At 30.2% G+C, this 23022-nt stretch overlaps 5 protein-coding genes across 6 annotated transcripts; 2 read left to right on the plus strand and 3 right to left on the minus strand.

Moving 5' to 3' along the window:
* The first annotated feature begins 387 nt into the window (after nt 1–387).
* On the plus strand, nt 388–4668 carry LOC111675767 (transcription elongation factor B polypeptide 3). Its single transcript, XM_023436598.2, has 8 exons — nt 388–915; nt 1856–2686; nt 2754–3308; nt 3373–3587; nt 3652–3746; nt 3812–4011; nt 4082–4373; nt 4449–4668. The coding sequence occupies exons 1-8, from the start codon at nt 844–846 to the stop codon at nt 4523–4525; spliced, it is 2337 nt and encodes a 778-aa protein (XP_023292366.2). The 5' UTR covers nt 388–843; the 3' UTR covers nt 4526–4668.
* Nucleotides 4669–5451: 783 nt separating this feature from the next.
* On the minus strand, nt 5452–7343 carry LOC111675792 (charged multivesicular body protein 7). The gene is made up of 4 exons (XM_023436633.2): nt 6779–7343; nt 6504–6720; nt 6121–6330; nt 5452–6054 (listed from the first exon to the last, which is right to left on the minus strand). The coding sequence occupies exons 1-4, from the start codon at nt 7253–7255 to the stop codon at nt 5582–5584; spliced, it is 1377 nt and encodes a 458-aa protein (XP_023292401.2). The 5' UTR covers nt 7256–7343; the 3' UTR covers nt 5452–5581.
* A 2307-nt stretch (nt 7344–9650) lies between these two features.
* Nucleotides 9651–11199, plus strand: LOC111675803 (outer dense fiber protein 3-like). The gene is made up of 4 exons (XM_023436644.2): nt 9651–10025; nt 10077–10289; nt 10368–10557; nt 10625–11199. Exons 1-4 carry the CDS (start codon nt 10013–10015, stop codon nt 10887–10889), a joined length of 681 nt encoding a protein of 226 aa, XP_023292412.1. The 5' UTR covers nt 9651–10012; the 3' UTR covers nt 10890–11199.
* Nucleotides 11200–15402: 4203 nt separating this feature from the next.
* LOC111675762 (serine/threonine-protein kinase PRP4 homolog) lies at nt 15403–21697 on the minus strand. 2 transcript variants are annotated; one of them, XR_006940532.1, is made up of 10 exons: nt 21527–21697; nt 20956–21402; nt 19733–20888; nt 19328–19675; nt 18974–19206; nt 18808–18916; nt 18316–18748; nt 18123–18226; nt 16139–16444; nt 15403–15488 (listed from the first exon to the last, which is right to left on the minus strand). XR_006940532.1 is itself a non-coding variant. In XM_023436593.2 (9 exons), the coding sequence occupies exons 1-9, from the start codon at nt 21544–21546 to the stop codon at nt 16241–16243; spliced, it is 3054 nt and encodes a 1017-aa protein (XP_023292361.2). In that variant the 5' UTR covers nt 21547–21697; the 3' UTR covers nt 15608–16240. The 2 variants fall into 2 exon arrangements, 1 of the variants encoding a protein (XP_023292361.2); XM_023436593.2 differs by lacking the exon at nt 15403–15488 and having other exon boundaries at nt 15608–16444.
* A 501-nt stretch (nt 21698–22198) lies between these two features.
* On the minus strand, nt 22199–22961 carry LOC111675806 (U6 snRNA-associated Sm-like protein LSm5). The gene is made up of 3 exons (XM_023436646.2): nt 22761–22961; nt 22510–22706; nt 22199–22447 (listed from the first exon to the last, which is right to left on the minus strand). Exons 1-3 carry the CDS (start codon nt 22807–22809, stop codon nt 22418–22420), a joined length of 276 nt encoding a protein of 91 aa, XP_023292414.1. The 5' UTR covers nt 22810–22961; the 3' UTR covers nt 22199–22417.
* Nucleotides 22962–23022: the final 61 nt, after the last annotated feature.

Here is a 23022-nt window from a genome sequence, read left to right on the forward strand (position 1 = left end):
TTTCAATGCAATACAATTTAAATCTGCATAGTTCGATCTCCTAAAATACAATTTTTTTCGCCATTAAATAAAGCTGTTTTTTAAACGTTGTTAAAAAGCACTTTTTTAGTCATAAGTGACAATTTCTTAAAATCTGATTTTTAAATACTTTTAAAATACGGAAGGTCTTTCAAAATCTCAATTATAAATTTAATAAAGTCTTCATTTTAATCTAAAAGAAAAAAATTAAAACTAAAGTTAAATATTATACCTAAAAAATGCTTAAAAACAGAGTCTATTGTAATATCGAATATATTCGACAAAACCACGGAAAGGGTTAAAATCGTTGAAAATTTAAAAACTAAACACTTAGCCGGCTTACAGCCGACATATTTAGTGTCAGTCGCCGTTAATATTTGTCGGCGCAGGGCTCTGGCTGCGACTTTCATCGAGAAGTCGCAATTTTTTGGAAATATCTAGTGAAAAAATAAATAAAATCGGAAAATTACTCAATTTCTTAAGAAAATGTATAAAAATAATTAACAAAAGTTGAAACAAATAAAAAATTTGTGTCTAAAACGTTTAAATACATTTCGCAAACGCATTAGTGACGTTTAACAAAATTAAAGAGCAAAATTTATGGTGTCTCTTTGGATGAATTGCAGCACTAACACGCATACACTACGTCGTTCGAGAAGAAAAGTCATTGGACCTCATATGTAGAGTTTTTCCTTCATTTTTTGGACGACACCACGAAATTTTTGCACATACATACTTATATATTAAATATATAAAACAATAATTAACGCGTTTTAATTAAGCATATTGCATATTCCATAAAAGTTTAATTAAATTAAAGTAATAATGACCTCTATAGTTGAAGTTATACAACATTATCAACGTAGCATTGATAGCAGTCAAGACAATGAGGCCAGGGTAAGTTTTAACTAATTAAAGAGTTGATAAATAAATAAAATTCCAGACCACAAACAGTACTATATCTAGCAAACATATTGTATAGAATTGCAGAGATTTTATGAAATAAAACAATTGTCCCAAATATTTCATTATTCTGCTTTTATTTTCTATTTATTTAATTATAACATTAGTGCACATTAGTTAACATTATAGTGCAGGCCGATATCTATTTGTGTCGTCCATAAATATAAAATAACAAAGAGCACATAAATAATAACCAATCATTTGAAACAACAACACACATATTTAAATAACATGTATACAACAACAATTTTGTTGTCAGTCTTGTACTAACAGATGTTATATTCTCTTTTCTCTAGTTATTGCATTTTATTATTTATACAGAACAGCGAAAAATAGTAGCAAATACATAGATATGTGTAATTGAAAAAAGTGACGTTACCTGACAAACTGTTATTTTTGGAAAGTATACATACATATACACATAAATATCAAAAATAACTTGTCTCCATGCAACACAACATACCCAAATATATAGAGATTTTTATTATCTTACAAAAATCTTGTAAATACTTGCATTTTCTTAGAAATATATTTACTTTTCAATGATAACTATTTACCGTCTTCATTACATTGAACTTTTCTATGACTTTCTACGACTAAAAAAATTTGTTTTGCAAAAAAGAAAACAAAATGTGCATAGTATTTTACGTGAAATAAAATTCCTCAGATTTGTAGAACATTTGACAATCAAACCGAAGTCCCTAGTTCACTTTCCTGCTCAACTTACTCAACAACTTCTTTGCAATCACTTCTTTAACTTTCTATTTCTAAGCAGTTTGTTTAAGGGTTATAAGAAAAATGCACTTGCCTCAATTACTAGATCCACCTAAAATACATATGATTTATTTTATCATTCATAATTGTATTATTTTAGTTACTTCACTGTATCAACAAACTCTACAAATTGCCCATTAAAGTCGAACATCTGCAAGAGACTGGTGTAGGTAAAACTGTAAACTCATTAAGAAAGTTTAATGGCGAAATAGGCGTTGCAGCTAAAACTCTGGTTACGAAATGGAAAGCAATGGTAGCGGCCGAAGAAGAACCCATGGACACTACTTCACAGACAAACGAGAGTGAAACGCATAACGGTTCTAATGGTGATGATGGTGGTACAACACCACATGACGAAGAAGATGAAAATCATAATCGAAATAATACCAGTCAGCAATATGAACACAGCAAGAAACATCATCGTAGTGAAGAAAAAAAAGACAAACACAAAGATAGACACAAGGATCGCAGTAGTAGCAGCAGTAATGGACACAAGGAACATAGCAAACAGTCTTCATCTCATAATAGTGAAAAATCATCAAAAAACTCAAATGAAAATCATAAATCATCATCGTCTTCAAAAGAGAAAGAGAGTCATCATAAAAGCAGCAGTAGCAGTCATAAGGATAAGGAGAGAGAAAAAGAGAAGACCGATCAGAAAAGTAGTAGAGATAAAGATAAGCATAAAGAGCGAGATCATGATAAGGACAAAGAACGTAGCGACAGAAAGCGTGAAGAAAAATCAAAAGCGGATAAAGAACACAAATCGGAATCACCCAGTAACACTCTTTCATCTCAACACAAAAGTAGTAGTAATTCAAGCAGTTCTAAATCTAAGCATGAGGACAAACACAGTCAATCCTCGTCGAAGGATAAAGAACGCTCGGATAAACATAAAAGTTCTTCAAAAGATAAAGTACGAACAAAAGATGTAAGTTTTTTTAATTTTTTAATGATTTTTGTCTCTATTTAACACACATTTTCTTGTAAAATTAAAGGAAAAGTCCTCATCCCAAACATCCTCTTCAAAAGATAAAAATGAACACAAATCTTCTTCAACACCATCTACCTCTAAATCCTCAACCAAAGATCCCGACAGTGCCGACCGAAAAAGACGTCACAATTCTGATAATGACTCTAACGACTTTAAATCTCCACAACCTAAAGTGGCAAAAGTACATAAATCATCATCGTCATCCTCAACACTAGCCTCCAAATCGGAAACTTCTCCACCTTTGCAGACGGCAGAAGAAGATGCAGTAGATGATAGTTTTGATTCGTCGATGGGTGCTAATTTCGATGATGTCTTGGGTATGTTAAATATGCCGATCAAAAAGAGCAAAAAGTCAACGAAATCACCCTCTACACCCGCCAGCGGCAGTAGTACAGCTAAAAAGGAAACTACCACACCGCATAGGCCAACAACAAGCAGCAGTAGTAGCAGTAGTAGTGGGAGTGCTGTTGCTAACAAAGTAAATGGTACAAGAATAGCATTTACTTCCAATTCCTCATCATCATACTCAACGCCAAGTACTTCAAAAGCCAGTACAATGGTAAGTTAAAGAAAATATTAAAAAAAATTCAATAAAAATCAAAAGGATTACGTATTTCTCACAGAAACCGGATTTGCTGGCACCATCTGCAAAATTAGAACCTTTAGATCCTAGCATTGCCTTAGAATTGCCCACAATATCTACCAATTATAAGCCTATGCCGCTTAATCAAACTGTTATGGATTGTGTGTTTAATAACTCTGCTGCCTCATCCAGACCTGTGCGCACCCTAACCGATGCGGAAGCTATAACTCATGGTATTTCATCAAAAACAATGAGGTACTATAATTATATGATTCATGCGAGTTTAGTGGTTGAATTTAATTTTTTTTTTAATTTTTAGAACAAAAATTTATTCTGGTGTTCGCACTGGACAAACATTTCAAGTACCCAGTCTATTTGACATGTGCATAAGAATATTACAAAAGAATATTGATGGTAATTTGCATAGTATTATTGGTAAATTATTTTCATTAAAATTAATTTCTATATGATAAATAAAGCATTGGAGTACACGGGCGGTGTGCCTTTTGAAGTTCTTAAGCCGGTCTTGGAACGTGCTTCACCTCAACAGTTGTATGTTTTCGAAGAATATAATCCCTATCTTATGGAAGATAGTGATGTTTTATGGCAACAACATGTTTCACGTAACTATCGTACAAAGAAACGACTTGAAAATGAATCGTGGAGAGAAATGTACATTGTAAGTACAAAAGGGAAATTATTTAATTATGAGAAAAAAATAAACTTGTTATCTTAATTAATGTTAACAGCGTTGCCAAGAAGAAGACGAACGTAGACTAAGTGTTCTAAAGGATTCTATAAAAGCATCACAAAAAATAGCAGCAGCTCCCGTGCGAAAAACACAATTGGCGTTCGTAGATTCAATGGTTAAGCCGCCACGTAATATTCAAAAAAGACAAGAACAATTCGGAACAAAATCTAAAATGGTGGCCACACCAGCGGCACGTGTAGCCTCGCTATCTAGCGTAACACCGAATGCAGCTAAAACAGGAGATCAAAGGCTTAGAGTGGCACCCACTGTTAGAGATCATGCTCAAGTCTGTAAGTATTAAAACATAAAAAAAAACTTTTTTTCAAATATTGATTTAAAAAAAAATAATTTTTGCATACTTACAGCTTCATCAATACGTAACAAAAAAGCTCCACTTATGCAAAAGACCCTACAATTTATAAGGGGTCGTCATAAGCGTTAAATAATATACGTTTTTAAAATAATCTTCTTTTAAGTCTCATTTATATTATAAACATTATATAGACATTTATTTAAAACAAAACAAATAGCAACTTGATAATTTATTAATATTAAAATATTTATAGCGTGATATTTGCCTATTTTTCAAAAAAAAAAAAAACTTTAAAATCTCTAAAACCCTACAAAATTGACACTTGTTTGTTATGAAAACTGTTCGAAATAGTAAATCATTTTATATTTTTGTTCCTTTTTAACTCTAACCCTCTAAAGATTATTTTCTTCTTTACTTACTCTTAGTTATTAATTAAATTTATTTATTTTATATAATTTTTGTCTTTAACTATTTACCACAAACAAACATCACTTTTTTTCTAATGTATTTTTTTTATTCTAATAGGTCCTTGTGTAGAGAGAATTAATAAGAAATTAAATTTTTGCTCATAACATAATTGATACTCTTTGTGTTTTTTAATATCTTAAGATTTTCTTTTAACAGTTTTTTCAACAATTAACAGTTTTAAATGGGCTGTGCATAAAAATAGAATTTACATGTTAATTTTCCATTTTTTTTTTCATTGTCGTTAAAATGCAGCTGTTTTTTAATAAACTCTGTTAGATTTTATTAAATTTTAAAAATTGTGTTATAAATTCAAATCAAAAATCATTCATATATACAGTCAGTTTAAATATAGAGTTAAAGTCTCAATTGTTTAGAATTGTGCAAGAAAAAAAATAAATAAATTACATAATATTAAAAAATAAAAAAGAAATTATTTAAATAAAAAACCAATTATAAACAAAATGTAGTTTTATTTGTTTGTACCTATTGCTACCAAATATTTCTTTCCTATTTAATATTAGCTGGGTCTACATAGATAGGTAAGTAATAACATTCTGTAAAACAGGTCCCAAATAAATCAATCAAAATTGAAAAATCAATATTTTTAAAATTTTTATTTATATTGCAGAAAAGTACAAAAACAATAATAATATAAAAACACCACACACAACTTTAAGACACTTTCTAACTTCTAAATTTTATAAACTCAAACACATTCTAGGCATTCAAAACCCCACCACTAACATCTTTGCCAGGAGAGTTTTGTTCGATTTCTAAACCATTCAACATATCCAATAATTCGGCATCTGTAATTCCTATCTTTTGTGGCATGCTAACACTGATGTTGTTATTCTCAGTTACATTCTTAGTTGGTGTATTTGTGGACATTGATTCACCCATAATTTCCTTAAGCTCTTTCTCCAATTCATCTTCATCGGCCAACGAACCCAATGATTCATCTAAATTAGCATTAGATAAAGTATCTTGTATCTCTCTATACGAATCCATAGTTTCGCGTACATCTGATACAATTTCATCGACATTATCATATTTGAGATTGGATTCATCGAGAGCCCTTTGAAGAGCTTTCGAACCAAATTTGTAGGCATCCAGTATAACACCATTTAATTTGGCTTCATGAACATTTGAGAGTAATGTTTCTATGTTGTGTAAAGCTAAACTGCGACGTTCTGTAAAAACGGTTAATGTGTAAATAAATGTAAGAAGCTATAATATATATTTAAATTCAAAATTACCGTGATTTTTCTCCAATAAATGTTTTTTGCGCAAATACGTTTTAGCCAGCAGCCTTTTGTTTTCTTTAATATATTGTCGTGCCTTATTTTCATTATCTTTAATTTCCATTTCGATGTCATCGATTTGTTTTACTAAATTAGTTTTTGTTACTTGTAAATTATGGATAGCATGATCATTTTCCGTAATATTAACATTAGGGTCTTCTTTCGCTACAAAATTCAAGAAATTGAAAAATTAAAAACTTGCAAATGTTCAGATTTTATAATAAAATATCTATTCAACTGAATAAGTAACTATTTATTTAAATTACAAAATTGAAATAGTCTATAGAAACAAATTCAGAAATTAGCGCATAAACTAAAAATAAAAAACTCCTACTTACATGGTATCTTTACCAAATGAATTTGCAGTTCATTTGTATTTGTCTTGTATTCCAAACCAATTTTCCTTTGAACATTTAAAGTATGAAGACAAATACGCAAACATTCCTCAGATATATTCAATGAAGGACAAAGTTCTTTACTCAAATTGTCATAGTGATGAAGGGTACCCAAGTAGGGAGGCTGTAGCAATGTATTTTGTAATTCTGAGCAATATTGCTAAAAAAAGTAATCAAGTTATCAATTGTTGATGCTAGCATGTTTATTTAAGACTTACCCTTATAACCTCCATATGAATAAACTGTATTAGGCCAATTTGTGCTGCATCCAAAGCACCAAGTTTCTCTTTAATTTTATCGAAACCCCAAGATAATGGTTTCTTTACAAAACTATTTACCGCCCAGCCGGACCAACTATTTTCCGGATCATACTCATAGTCTTTGCGTAAACGTATAAGTTTTTGTCTCTGCATTTCAACCAATACAACATCTAGACAACAGGGCACACGTTGGCCTTTAGTGAAATTGCTCTGCAATTCCTGTTTACAGAAATTGGCTTTACCTTTAAAAAGACAATATTCTCGTATAGTGTCTTGCCAAAATTTCATTTTTGAGTCGTAATTTTCCGGATTAACACTACGGTCTCGAAATGGAGCCAATAGAACTTGGACTCGGGCATCATCTTGCCAGCACTTTGGATAAGGATATGGTTCGTTTAATTTGGTGTTTTTTATTGGAGTTGTTTGTGTGGACATTGTGTAAAGTGGACGTTTTTGCTTCTTGAAGTCTTTTGGAGAAAATATTTTTTTTGTTTTGTTTTGATTTTTTTCTTCAACAGAGATATGACACAAGTTTGATAGAGATGGGAAAATATTTGTATAGAGATGTGTAAAATTCGATAAGAACATTGCATGTCAAATTACAATTACAAAGATTAACGACAGGCAACACAGCGTACGATAAACAAATGATGCTTTTGGCTTTTGCTTATGTCCTTATGCAAAAACGATTATTAAAGTTAACAATGGTTTACTGCACACATTTTCCATATAAAAACAGGTTTTAACAACCAATGTTAACTTAATAATCGTTTTTGCATAAGACGATTAAAATTTAACGTGTTCAATTTTTGATTAAATGTATTTTTTAATCAAAACGTAAAAAGAAACTTTGAAATAAAATAAAAGTTTATTATTTATAAACACTATTATGGATTTAAATAACCACAAATATACATAATTATTTGTATTTCCATTTCGTATTTTATTAAAAGTTTATAAAACTAAATTTTTGTTCAAAATTAGATTGATAAGCCAAGCTCTAAAATAATTCCCTATTATTTAATTCCCTGAATAAATTACAAGTTATAAAAAACCTTTTCATGTCAAAATTATATTTATTATTATTAATAATTTATTATAGATTTTATTATACCCTACACCACTTTAGTGGGGAGGGTATATTGGGTTTGTGCTGATGTTTGTAACGCACAATAATATTGGTTCTATACCCACCTTAAAGTATACAAATCTGCTCAGAATCATTTTCTGAGTCGATTTAGCTATGTCCGTCCGTCTATGGTACTGTAGACGAAGCCTATTGAAAATAGTTAACATCGGTCCATTATTTCACCTAGGCCCCATAGAACTGAACCCAACAAATAGGGCTTTTAAGTTCGTAATTATGTTTAATATACTCGTATCTCGACAAAAAGCTGCAAAACCAAGCTCTATACTAGTCTTGATGACCCTGTTGAACTTTATTATTATAGGGCCTCATTTCACCCTAGCCCCTCTAAAAAGCTCCCATCAAAATTTTACTTAAATATCCACAGATTTTTTAAACAGTAAATGGCTTTAGTACATCTGAGGCAATGTACAATTCAACTTAAATACTTTTTAAACCCATGTTTAAGCAGAAGAAAAATTGTAAGGAAATTAATTTCAAAAATAATTTATTCTATCCAAGCTTTGTTTAAAATTTTATAATATGTATTTTTTCCTTTTCCCACCCTGTTTTAAACATGTCATTTTAATTAAAAACAATTATATTTCATTTCAAAATTTTTCATTTATTAAAACAAAAAGAAAATTGTTAAATTAGTAGTAGACCATTCAAAATTTTGGTAGAATTCCACGTTATGTACAAAACAGCTACTTTAAATTACTTACCTTTACAACCATAAGTAAAACTTATAAAACATTCTAGATATCGTCCACTTAATAGCAAAAGTCGTTATTCAATTATGGTGCCATTCAATGAAAAGTTCCGTTCACCGGGTCCAGCACTATACGATGCAAGCAATATTTCTTTGCTGAAATCGTCTAGCCCGCAATACAGTATTGGTTCACGCACGAAAATTCGATATCCAAATGTACCCGCAGCAAATGCATATGATCGCAGCAACTATAGACCCGGAAAGACAGCACCATCATACTCATTTGGTAGACGTTACTCCAATCGTTCGGTACCTTTAATTTTGCCAGATTATAAAAAACATTAAAGATTTGGTCATTTGTTTTAATGTAGTTTAATAAAAAATTAAATAAATATTAGTAAATTTTTAAAATCATGTTATTATCTGAAGCGGAATTTGTATGAAGAATAGAGAAATACAAGAACATTTATCTTAATCATGAACACAAAAGCCCTATTCCGATGTATCAATAGGCTTCGTCCATGGGTCAAAAGATGTGTATGTGACAAATTTAATCAAATTATATTTATTATTATAATTATTGCTACCTGTTGCTTGTGCACAAGGTGTATATTGACACACAATTGGGCAAACAGACAGACGTACACATGATATAAAAAATATTCACCCCTATTTTGCATTTCGATTACGTTGCCGCATTCAGTTACGCAACGATCGTGGTATTCTAAAAATACCGAAATCGCAAGAAAAAGAAGAAGCAATTCCATTTTATTTTAATGTTTAACGATTATGTGTATTCCACGTTTTACGATCGTAAGTGTTTATTTTTGTGACGGAACTTCGAATAGGAACGAATTGCTATGCAAAAATGAATAGAGTGTATGATCTATTAAAGTAATCCAAAAACTACTCCACTTTGGATACACGATCAGTTGAGTTGTCTAATGTAATGCAGGCATGGATCAAGTTTTTTTGATAAAAAGAATGTTCATATCCTGCATTATATAGGACTATGTTGCGGATCAAGGGTGTATTTTTGGGATAATTCTGATGTAATGCATAGCTTTATTATGTGGTCCTCATATAGTTTTATAAAACATACAAATCTTTGTTCGAACCTGTTTATCTTTATGTTTTTCAATGATCATTATTTTATTGATGTGAACCGACTAGTCATATAACATTTCTTAAATTGTCACAATTTAAAAAAAGTATATTTTTAATTAAAATGTTTATTTACTTCATTTTCTTTACTCGACAAAAATTTTCTTTTATTTTAGCTTTAAGTTTTCCGACTAAATTAAAAAAATCGAAATTAATTGTATAATTCATCTGTTAACATAATTCGCATACAATGGGTTCAATAGGTAAAATAATTAATAATTGAATTAATCATATTTAAACGATATTTCTAAAAGGTCCGGGTCCTGCTTATTCCCTACCCCCAACAATTGGCTATGAAAAACATGATCAGCGCAAACAGCGTAGTCCACAATATACAATGGGTGGTAGATTGAAAGTTAAAAATGTTAGTATAACACCAGGTCCTGGTATTAACACGCAAAATTTAACTCGTTATGGAAGAGTAACTAGTAAAGTGTACAGTATGGCGGCTAGAACATTTGTTAAAGGTATATACATAAAGATATTTTATTTACACACACTCTATATAAATTGTTGAATCAACTAATATTATTCCAAAACAAAAGATACCAGAAATATAGGTCCAGGCCCAGCGAATTATGATGTATCAAAAAGACCGTATGTAAATATCACAGCTCCACCCTCATATTCTATGGGTCGACGTGATAATTTTCGTTTTAAAAATATATGCCCCGGACCTAATGCCTATGGCATTAAAGATGGCGTAGTTAAAAAATCAGCTCCGGCTTATAGCATGTACATAATCAATCTGTTAGTTTTTAATTCTTCACTTCTTATCTATGCTATCTTTTGTTATTTACAGAGGCATAAAGACAGCTTTAAAAGACAAGGCCGGCTCTCCAGGACCGGCTAATTATCCTGCCAGTAATTTAAAAGTAACAAAGTCAAAAGCACCAGAATATTCCATGTATCCCCGCTCAAAAATTGTTGATAAGTCTATAGTGCCCGGTTCGAATGCCTACGATCGCACAAACTATAAGCCGGGTAAATCATCCCCAGCTTATTCTTTCGGTATACGCCATTCTCCGAAAGCACCACCCATGATAGTGTCTTGTGATAATGTATGAATTATGAATTAATTTGGTTAAAAAAAGTTGACGCAGAAAATATGATGAATTTCATTATGTCTGTTTGATTTGTTATTATTATCCGAATATTTTTACATTTTATTTTCGGATAAGAATAAGTTTTCAAGTGGAGAAAATTATAAATTATATATTTTTAAGAAGTTTTTATAAGCTTACTAGTAAAGAACAAAATAGTTTAACTAATTAATTTTTAAAGTTTTGGAAAAAAATTTTTGAAAAAATTATAAATAATTTCTAAATTAAAGTGCAATAAAAAATTGAAATAAATTAAAATTTATGTGAAGTTATATTTTTAATAATCGCTCTACGTTCTATTATAAAAAAGTTACATTGAACAAATTTTTTCTGGAGATGCAAAAAACCTTCTAAAATGATTAATAAACCAAAAATGTTCAATATTGCCTAAATTTAAGCTTAAATTTTATTAAGAAATTAGTATTTGAAGAAAAATTTGCGGTGTTCGCAAACTTGAGAATTACGCCCTTGAGAATTAGCTTTTTCTGAAAACCAAAAGGGCGTAAGTTACATTAAAAATAGTAAGGTTCAACATTTTTAACTCGTTGGTCAAATAGGCCGAAACATGGAAGGCATAAGGCTTCTTTGTTAACGTGTAGATGTTCGACAATAGGAAGTTATCTTTAAAAAATTCTAAAACTGTTAAAGTAAACTTTAAATCGCAGGATTTACTAAAAGTGTCATTTTGGTTTTATTTAATGCCAACTTACAACATTTTACAATTTCGAAGTTAAAAATTCAAAAGAATTTTAAAATTTTCATGAATTTTAAGGTAATTTTAGAATATAATTTTTTAGAATATCGTTGATAGGGACGTTGATTTTAATTGTGGGAGTGTAAAATTTTGCAGGAACATGTATTTTGATACGGTGCATAATAATTAATCAAAAGGTCGATTTTGACTTTTTTGTAACTTAGGGCCTTTTTAATTTCATATGACGATATGTATTTTCACAGCATAGAAAGTTGGTTATCATGTAGCATAGACGATCTATTAAAATTTATCGAGATACAAATCCACAAATACTTCCTTTTTCGGGGATTTAAATGATTTGTACATATTTGAATAAAACACACTTTAAGTCGTAGGTTTTGCGAATTCGAAATTTTAAATGCTGCCATCAGTCAATGTTAAAATTTCTCAAAAAATTATTTGTTGAAAACCAAAAATTCTATTTTTTTATAGTTTCTTCTACAATTTGTTTAAAAATCAAAAATTCTATTATTTTTTTTTTTAATATTTTTATAAAGTTTCTTCTACAATTTGTTTAAATCTTCGAAGAAAACCTACTGGTGAGTAACATAGTGAGGAAGTCGTGATATCGACGTATCCTCGTATTAATAAAATGTATAAAGGACGACAAAAACTACTGTATAAAATGTATAACTTTCAAAAAATTCTCGTGTGTATATTTAAATTTCAAATCTTATCAGAAAATTACTATTACTTATAAAGTTTTTCTTCTTCCAAAATTATTATTTTATAGGTTTAATTGACCAATAACACTCAGTTAAACTAAGATAATGAGTGACGTTACTGATTACTAAGAAACACAAAACCTACACTAAACTAGGTTTAAATAAATACTTTTATTTGGATATTACCGACCAAAATCTGTCACCTTAAAAAGAAAAGGTGCTATCAACATATAAGGCTATATTTACAACTTTAAAAGCCGTTTGCGTATCGTCTCCACGACAATTGAATCTTTGCTCCGAAACGATTCGAGTCTTAAACGACCAAAGTTTTTCAACTCAACGATAGCTGTATCAACCGATTTTACTCTAGGATAGAACTTTGGATCGCAGTCGAATTGCAGCAACAACATTGTCAATTCTTAAACAAGTAAAAAAGTGTAGTCGGGCGTGACCGACCATATGATACCATACACCAGTTATGAATATTCTATTAGGAACATAATAAAGCATTTGTCTGGAATATTACCTTGACTCCGATTTATTTAAGCAATTTATTGACGTAAAACTTTTTTGCTGAAAATGGTTTTATATGGGCAATGTAGCAAATGTGAATTGATACCGATGAAATGGACTGGATAGCTTTATATTTATATAATAATTGTCTGTGATAAATTTCATTGCAATAACAGTGTTAATAAGTGAATTGCGGATATTCAAGTCATTTTCCGAATGGGGGCTAAAGTCAAATGAAGTCCGATCATTTAGAAATTCGGCAAGGTCATTAAGGCTTGTATAAAACTTAGTTGTGCGAACTTTTATCGAGATACATTTATATTATACAGAATTATGAGCTCAAAAGCCCTTTTCGGGGGGTTCAGTTGTATGGGGTCTAGGTGAAATAATGGACCGATTTTAACTATTTTCAATAGGCTTCGTCCTTGGGTCAAAAGAAACATATATGCCAAATCATCAAATTATCTTAAAAATTGCGATCTGTACTTTGATAACAATTAAATCAATACAGAAAGTGATTATGAGTCGATCGGTATACTTAAAGGTGGGTATAGTATTAATATTTTAGTGCGTTACAAACATCAGCACAAACGCATAATACCCTTCCCACTATAGTGGTGTAGGGTATAAACAGTCTTTGAACTTTCGAAGATTTGTCTATAGTAATTAGGGTTGTCATTCGAATTAAATTATTCAATTAATCGAGAAAAAAATTAGATTTCTTTTAAAGAATAAAAAATTTCTCATTTAATATAAAATACAAACTGAGCAAAAAATAACGTAATATTTTGTAAATCAAATGGTAAATGTATAGAGTTTTTAAAGATCTTTTATAATTGAATGAAATCTTTTAATACTTTTTGCAATTTATAAAAATTTATATATTGTAATGTTTAGAAGTGATTCTTTGCATTTTTTAATTTTGCAATTAATTAAACAGATAGTTCCCATAAAACCTGTTTCAGTAGAATTTAATGGCAATTCTGTTGTTTTTAAGCGAGTTACATATGTACGTTTAAGTAATTTTCTAATATGATCTTTATAATCTTTATGATCTTTAAATCGTAGAACGATATTGCCCATCTCTCTAGCTCGTCCCGTTTGGACTATATAGTAAAAATATGTTAGCTGATAAAATGTACACATATTTCCTCACGTAAGTTAAACATCGTATACATATATCATTAAAGGCCTCAGATTCTAATTTTAAATCAGCTGAGAAATTTAATATAGGTTGAGATTCAATTAAGTTACTGACTTATAAGTGCATCAATGTATGCATATCCGTTCTATATCCGTATAATAAGATTTTGGAGGTGTTTGGCAAGTTTTATTTTTATTTTATTAAATTATTCAAATAAAAACTTTTATTCCTTATTCTTTCGAATAATCGAACAATTTTTAAAATTTAATCGACTACTCGTGTAAAAAAAATATTGCAAGTTTTTATTCGAATGACTTAAAAATCGAATAATTGGCAGCCCTAATAGAAATGTAGCAAGTTATCATGCTTGAATGTAACGAGTAAGTTCTAATAGATGCCTGACTGTCAACATAAAGGATTATTCTGATCCCCTAGTAATGTGTGGTTTAATGTTATCTATGGCTTCTCGAATTGCTAAGATCTCCGCCTGAATAACAAAACATTCGTTGCTATTAATCAGACCAACTCTGGCCTTTGTGCGGGATTGCAACTTGCATACATTCGTAAAGACTGCTCACCCTACAAACATTATCAATCAATCCTTTTAAGGGGTGTAACTAAATGATAGAAATAACCTCAATACCTCCGTCAATCTCTGTTTAACTGACAAAAATACATTGCGCTCATTAAATCTAATTTTTTAAATTAAATAGTTGTTTGTTTCTACTGTAAAATTTTCGAAATGTAAGGTATGACAGTTTGCGTTTTAGGTAATGGGTTTAAAATTTTGTTATAATTGTGTTGGCCGTAATGTTGTTCATAAGTATATAATTCTCAGTATAATATATTATTCGCATAAATGTGTTTTCATCGAAAATATTTTTTTAACTATTAACAATAACAATTTAATTCAAACCTGTTACATTTATATATGACATACTCTGTAACATGCCTGGTCAAACATCAAGATTTCTCCAATTTTTCACCTAATTGAATGAAAAAAATAAATTATTTAGTTAAATAATATGCATTAAGTTCAATAAAACTTTAGCGACTTACGACATTTCTATACCAAATTACTTTTAAAACACTTTTCTAACAAAAATCTCTTTGAAAAGTCTCACACACACACATTATTAACGGCAATCAAAATTCTGTAAATTCGGAAAAAAGAGAAAAAAACAACAAACACTTTAGTGAAAGTGTAATAAGAAGAATATTTAACAATACAATAAAAATTTATTGTTAAAAGAATCATTTAATATGTTTTCATTTCTTGGAAAAAAAAGGTTTGAAAATAATTAAATGATTCTTAAGTTAAATAAACAAAATTATATAGAGTGATAGAGATATTGCCCATATTATTACCAGAGTTGTACTCTTTCTCAAAAATTTTGTTTGTGTAAACTTTTTATGTTTAGTTTGGAAGAGAGTTCTATCCTCTGCAGATGGTGAATTAGCATCATCTTAATTTTAGAGACTCCATTCTGAAAAGGTAAAGAGATTAGTAAAACGTGCCAACTAATAATCAACATGTTAAAAAAGAATAAAATACAAATACATGCTTTTTTTTTTGTTTTTTTTTTTTCTTTTTTGGTTTCATTTCTTGGTCATTATAGACAATAATTAAAATCTTTACTAAACAAATATCTCTTAATAGGCTTATTAATAATAAAAATAGTTTAAAATAAGAAACACTACAATTTTAATATGAATATATGTTTAATATATAAGTATGTATGTAGGTATGTTCTGTATATATAGTCTATATCAACTGTAGTTAACTAACAGCTGAATTAAACAGCATGCTTTATATTAGAAGTTAATAAATAAATTAAGTTTTTTTTCTGTTAAATGATTTTTGTTTGTTTTTGCTGTTTGCATTCATCTTTTTACAAAATTTCTAAAATCAAAGCATCAGAGTCAAAACTATTAAACAAAACTTTTGTTTTAATTTTTTTGTTCACTTCTTTCATAAACAATTTCTTTGTTTGCTGAATGTATTTTGCCAATTTAACTACATACTTTCAATTACTTTTTTATATAAAGTATTTTATCTTTTTTCAAAAAAAAACTTTTAATTATTATGTACTAAAATTTTAAAATAAAGTTTTTTTTATAAAGAGGAAAAAATTACATTTAACTTTGTTTAACCAAGTTCTTGTCTGTCTTTGTGTTTTAAGCCATTTTCCATTGTAAAGGCCAAATGTTGGTGGGTAATGAATTTTCTGTTATGAGTTTACATCTTTTCCTGTATGAACGGATGTGTTAGAGCCTGATTCAATGAAATACGTTTAGAGGGATCCAGAGCAAACATATTATCCAGTAAATCTTTAAGTTGTGTCACTTTACGATGCTGATCATCGGGTAGATTTTGATCGGCTATTAATTCTTGTTGTAAGTTGCGTGAAGCTTTGATGACCGGCATTACAACAATTTTTTCCTAAAGTAAAAAAACAAACAAATAAATAAATATAAATTTTATTTAGTAACAAGTAAGAGTTTTATATTCGACTATGCCGAATCTTATATACACTTCACCATGGCGTGTTAAAAAAGCAGCCAGTCATGCTTAAATTCATGTTTCTAGATTCAATATTATAGAAAATTCAAAAGAGTACATTTTGAAAAACGAAAAAGTACCCAAAAGTTCCCTTTATGGGTTCTCACCTAATTCAGACTGTAAATACTTAATTTCATATTTCTAGGTTTTATATTAGAGAAAATTCAAAAAGTACCTTTTAAAAACAAAAAAGTAGCAAAAAGTTCACTTTTTCCGGTTCTCACCAAATTTCGACTCTACATACTTCATTTCATGTTTCTAGGTTCAATATTATAGAAAATTCAAAAAATACTTTTTGTAGAACGAAAAAGTACCAAAAAAATCCCCCTTGATGTGTTTTTGTCTAATCCGGACTATACATAACTAATTTCATGTTTCTAGATTTAATATTATAGAAAATTCAAAAAGTACTTTTGCAGAACGAAAAAGTACAAAAAAATCCCCATTGATTTGTTCTCGTCTAATCCGGGCTCTACATGTTTCTGAGTTCATTATTGTAGAAAACTCAAAAAGTACCTTTTGTAAAACGAAAAAGTACCTAAAAGTTCCCTTTTATGTATTCTCACCTCAGACTCTACATACTTCATTTCATATTTCTAGGTTCAATATTGTAGAAAATTCAAAAAGCACCTTTTAAAAAACGAAAATGTACCAAAAAGTTAATTTTTTATGACTTCTTACTTAAGCCAGGCTCCACATAATTAATTTCATGTTTCTAGCCAATAACAACACACTAGTGCTGCTCTCGCTTTGCTACTCTAGCTCTGCTACTCTCTCTATCTGCCTTGTTTTTAGTACAAAAGCAAAATTTACCGTATGATTATGTATTTTGTAATTTCAATTTGAGCATGAATTTTTGATGAAATTTTTAGAGGTTGTCTCGGATTTATGCTTATTTATGGACCGATTTTGCCAATTTTAAATAGCGATCTTTCGAAAGCATGTCTAACAGAATTATTGAAGATTCGGATTTCGCCGATATCTGGGGTTCTCTAAAAACTGATTTCAACAAAGATACAGAAAGACAGACCGACAGACCGCTATCTATAAGGATCCAGAATATACATATTTACTTTATAGGGTCGGAAAATTATATTATAGAAATTACAAACGGAATGACAAACTTATATATATATACCCTTCTCACGAAGGTCAAGTGTATCAAAATAACCCGTTAAAATTAAAAAAAAGGATAAGTATTTAATTTTTTAACACTCTCATGCCTTGATTACATAGATAAAAGAGAATTATGATAAAGAAATTACTGTTATGTAGATTTCTTAGCGAGAGAGAAAGGAATCGTCTTAAACAATAAAAACCGATAAATATAGATAAAATGTTAAAGAAAAGGAAAACAGCTGTAATGTTCACATTCGTTATGAACCTTATGACAGCAAGGTTGTGATCGTAATCGTGATCATCTGAACATTTATGACATTCAGCTACTTATAACCCGATTTGAAAGATTTTCATCAGAAAAATAAAACGTTAAAGCGACTCCCATATTCATAGGAATAACCCTAAAATCTATAATAAACATATAAAAATATTAACTTACCCTTTCTGTAACTTTATCGATTTCATGATATAGGAAATTACAACTTTGATCAAAATGCTGATCTTTAAATTGTCCTTTACGTATAATGCGATTAGGAATTTTACCTTAAAATAAAAATTGTTTAACATTTCATTAGAAATCAATGTAAAATTTATAAACTCTTAAAAAAAAACAAATAAAGACAAAAACCCACCTTTCAAATCCATAAAATATTTCAACATTTGATTATTACTTTTGCCACTAAAGAGTATTTTGCCTGTGTACAATTCATAAATAGTACATCCAGCTGACCACATATCAATACCATAATCATAAGGTATGCCCAAAATAATTTCTGGTGCACGATAAAATCTTGATATTAAATAGGGTGTGATTTCGTTATCGTTTATGGTGGAGGCTGAACCAAAATCACATAATTTTAATATTAAGTTATTTTCGTTAACTAATATATTGTCGGGTTTTATGTCGGCATGTAATATGCCAGTTTTCTTTAACAACTTTAAAGCTAAGAACAATTGTTGTGTATAACTGCGCACAGCTTTAATGTGTAAACCAACATTTTTACCATATTTCTTAAGAACTTCACGTAAATTCATGGCCAATGGTTCAAATACCATGCACAAATGCTGTAATAAAAAAAATGACAATAAATATCCTGATATTAGATGATAAATCTTTAACTTGCCTGTTTGTGGAAGAAGTGTCTATATAAGCGCAAACAATGAAAACGATCATCAGGATCGGCATCGTTAAGTTTCTTTAATATTTCCAATTCACGTAAGCCAGTTTTATGCCTTAAAGCAAAATAGGTTTAGAACATAAAATGTTACATTTATTCATCCATTACTTACATGATTTCATTGTTACGTATAATTTTAACAGCAACATTTGCATTTCCTCTGGCTTGATCTCGGGCTCTTATAACATTACTGAAAACACCTTGACCCGTATAGCCGCAAACAACATAACGAGTATCTAAGACTTCTCCAATACGTACTCGATAATAACCTTCGGCGTCATCCCAATTATCAGTGAGAGCTGGATTTTCAGCCATATTTTTATTTTGTACTATGGTACTGGGTGACTGTAAAATAGCAAAACAAATATCTTTAATATCAAACGTTAAGTGCTGTTTGCAATTATCTATTTAAACTTGTTAAAACAATTTTTTTAATTAGTATGAAATTTACAAGCCAACGACTCACATCGAAATTGGAATCAACATCTTGATCGGCAAACATATCCCATTCTGGTCTTTTTTCTTTTTCCTTATTATTGATAGATTTGTTATTATTATCTTGATATTCTTTAGAGTCTGGTGGCGTAACATCATTTTGTTCTGTGGGATGACGAGACGACGACTCCGATGTCAACGGTGAACGCGTACGAGATCTACGTTGTTTTGTTGGGGAAGGTTTTTTGTCCGGACTAAATGAATTTTTACGTTTATCACTACCATTATTGGAGTTGGTGGCTGAGGAAGATAATGAGGTGGACTGGGCAGGTATTGCTGCCGGTTTGGGTGCATCTATTTGTTTTGATCCGGCCAATTTCTATAAAATAATGGAGTTATAAAAGCGATTTAATTGCCTCTAATTAAACAAACTTACCTTTAACAATTCCTCGCGTTGTTTTCGTCTCATTTCAATGATTTTCTCTTCGTCGTCATCTTCATCTATGTTTATATTTATATTAACCTCCTCATCACTACTGGAGTCTTTCTGTTGAACCTTTTGTCCCTCACTGAGAGAACCACGATAACGATCACGATCTTTAGTGTCGTTACGTTCAGAACGATCGCGACCAGATCGTTGACGCTCTCTTTCGCGTTCACGTTTGCGATCTGATTCGGCTTTACTACGACTATGTGATCTCTCACGCATCCATCTTTCTCGCTCTCTATTGCGATCCCTATCACGTCCCCTATCCTGGCCACGATTGTTCGCTGGACCACCACTACGATCAGCAGGTCGATTTGTTCTCTCATCACGTCCCTTATTATCACGGTCACGGCTGGTGTCACGTTCGCGTAATTTATCTCTATTAATTTCTTGTCGTAGATCTTCTTTTTGACGATTTTGATCATAGTGTTCTCTATGACGCTGACGATTACGATCTTCATCAGCCTCTACATGGTGCCGTCTATCATGTGAATCTACTCGGCGGCCTGTAGAACGGCTTCGACTTCGATTATTACGTGCATGACGCTCCGACTGTGATAGCCTTTGATGATGATCACGAACATCTCTTGAAGAGCGTCTATCGTTTTTATCTTTAATCCCGTGTGGCGGTTGTGGTGTCACTGATTTACGTCCTCTACCAGATCTACGGTCACGTTCACGCTCACTTGAATGTCTTACCTTACGTGATCGCTCTCTGCTGGCCGAATGTTGCTCCACCGGTGTGTTATTACCACCGCTAGAATCATCCAATAATATAACATCATTTTCGTTTGTAATTTTTTCTTTAGAAATATTATTTAAATTTATTTTACTAGTTGCAGATAAAGTTGATGATGAAATTTTTTGTTCAATCTTTTTGTTCTTATCACTACCAGTATTGGGTACAGAAGGTAACTTCTTGGAGTTCAAGTCATTCTCGGGCAAGGGCCGTTTAGCTAATGAGCCTGAGCGACTGCCATCACCTTCGGTGTCTGACATATAAGCACCTAAGCGAGCTTGTAAAAGGGCTTTTTGCTTCATCAATTCATCTAAATTGAGATCATCTTCTATTATGGCTAAATCAGGACTTGCTACATCAACAGGTCTGAAATTTTTAAAATTGAAATTTCAAGGAAATGTTTGTTTTATTATTGTAATGATTTTTAACTTACACATCACTTTCGCTACCGGAAGATACAACTTCCATAACTGGCAACACCTTTGTCTGTATTGTCTTTGTAATTTCCTCCACCAAACTACACGGATCAGTCTGTATGTTTGGTTTTGTTATTAAAAATTTATTTGTTTTAACATCATGCTCCACCCTTAAAGCGCAATTTTTATCTTTATTAGCTTTTTTCATTATTTCCGTAAATTTATCATTAATAGCACCGCTCCTTCTTTTCTCCACCGTTGTTGACTCATCCTCCGAAGCCGAATCCGACGATGAATGGGAATGGTGGCGATGTCTCTTCTTAGATTTTTTATGTTTTTTATGCGATTTGTCCGATTTATTTGATTTCTTATGTTTCTTGTGTTTTTTAGATTTCTTATGATGTGAGCCTGTAGAATGTTTGGAACGTTTCTCTTCCGGACCATCCTCATTATTTGAGTCATAACTGCAACCAAAGGATAGATAGGTGGTAACAAAATTGTGTATACGTTAATAAATGTAAACGAAAAATGTACAGAATAACATAACCTCAATACGGTTTATACATTAATAAAATGGAAAATACTGACCTATTTTCTTCACTGGACATTTCTTTCTATGATTTTTTATTGTTTCAGTAGTATAAATTTATTTAAAACAAAATATTGAATTGGTTTTTAAAGTTAAAATTATTATATTCTTTAGAGAAATTATTGAAAATATTTTCACAATTTATCTTTTTATAGAAATGACAGCTGCAAAACTGTTTTGACTTATTTGAGGCTTGTTAAAGAAAAAAACACAGTTGTATTTTTGAGTACTATTTTTACCCACTTTATCCTGGTATTATATATACGTTATTAGGAATTCTATTTTTATTTTTAGATGCATGTTTTTTAATTATTTCGTAAAAAATGTGAATAACAAACCAAGATCACATTTTTAATAATTCTGAAATTAAAGTCATCAATCCTGTTAATATGGAAATATATCTTTTTTTATAATCGGAAAGGTTTATCTAAGCCAATTACTAATATTACAAATCGTTCTTTTAAAATTATAATTGATAATCTATAGACTACCGATACGTCAAAATAGTCCACTCCAAAAAATTGTCAATTGTTGTTACAATTTGGAATTGTGGAGTCTTTAAACTATTTTATTTCGAAATTATTTTATTTTTTTTATTTTTCGACTTCCTTTTCAATATTTATACTAATTTAATGCTACCAAAATTGCTATAAAAATAAAAAAAAACATTATTTAATTGGTTTTTATAATTTTAGAATTAATATCAAATCTAAATTATTTTTAATTTGACTATTGACTTTGCGACTTTTTTTCTACAAATTAATCGATTACCAAATAGTCGACTTTTTCCAACAAGAAGTAACTTGTTCGAAAACAAACTATTGTTTAAATCATTTGTGTTTTCTTAATTAATGAATTAAAAATATATTATTTCAGCATATGGGAAATCACTACTCCGGTATATCACCTCCAGGCACCAACTGTAACAGAGACAATTATTCATTTAAAATATAGATTTCCTCCGTATGTGATTACTACCAACCATAGTTATATTGTTGCCATTCAAAAGAATTTGGTCTAACTTTGTTATACGTCTTCCTTCGGGAGTATTTTCATATTCAGTCACATCGTCCAGCAGCATATTTACAAAATCATCAAATCCCAATAATGTTCCAACCATTTCTTTATCATTCTTCATAATAATATGTATGCGAGAACCAATGCATTTGTCCACTAATTCTGTAAAAGAAAACCATATGATTTTTTCTATATTTTTTGTTTATTTGATCTTACCAAGAGGCAGCAAGGTAGAAACATTTGTGGGTGGAGGAACGGCGGTCATTTCTAAAATATTTACTTAATATTTAATATAAAAAATTAAATTTGAAGAAAAATGTGCAAAATTTGTTCTGCAAATTAGTGTTTGTTTTTACAACAGATTGTTAAAGTCGATTTCAATAAGGTGTGAGCCAGTGTGAATATACTAACATCGTTTGACATTTCATTGTCATTACAAATATTTTTTATATATGCGTTTAGATATGTCATGTTACTT

This window comes from Lucilia cuprina, chromosome 4 (genome assembly GCF_022045245.1).
Source record: "Lucilia cuprina isolate Lc7/37 chromosome 4, ASM2204524v1, whole genome shotgun sequence".
NCBI lineage: Eukaryota > Metazoa > Arthropoda > Insecta > Diptera > Calliphoridae > Lucilia > Lucilia cuprina.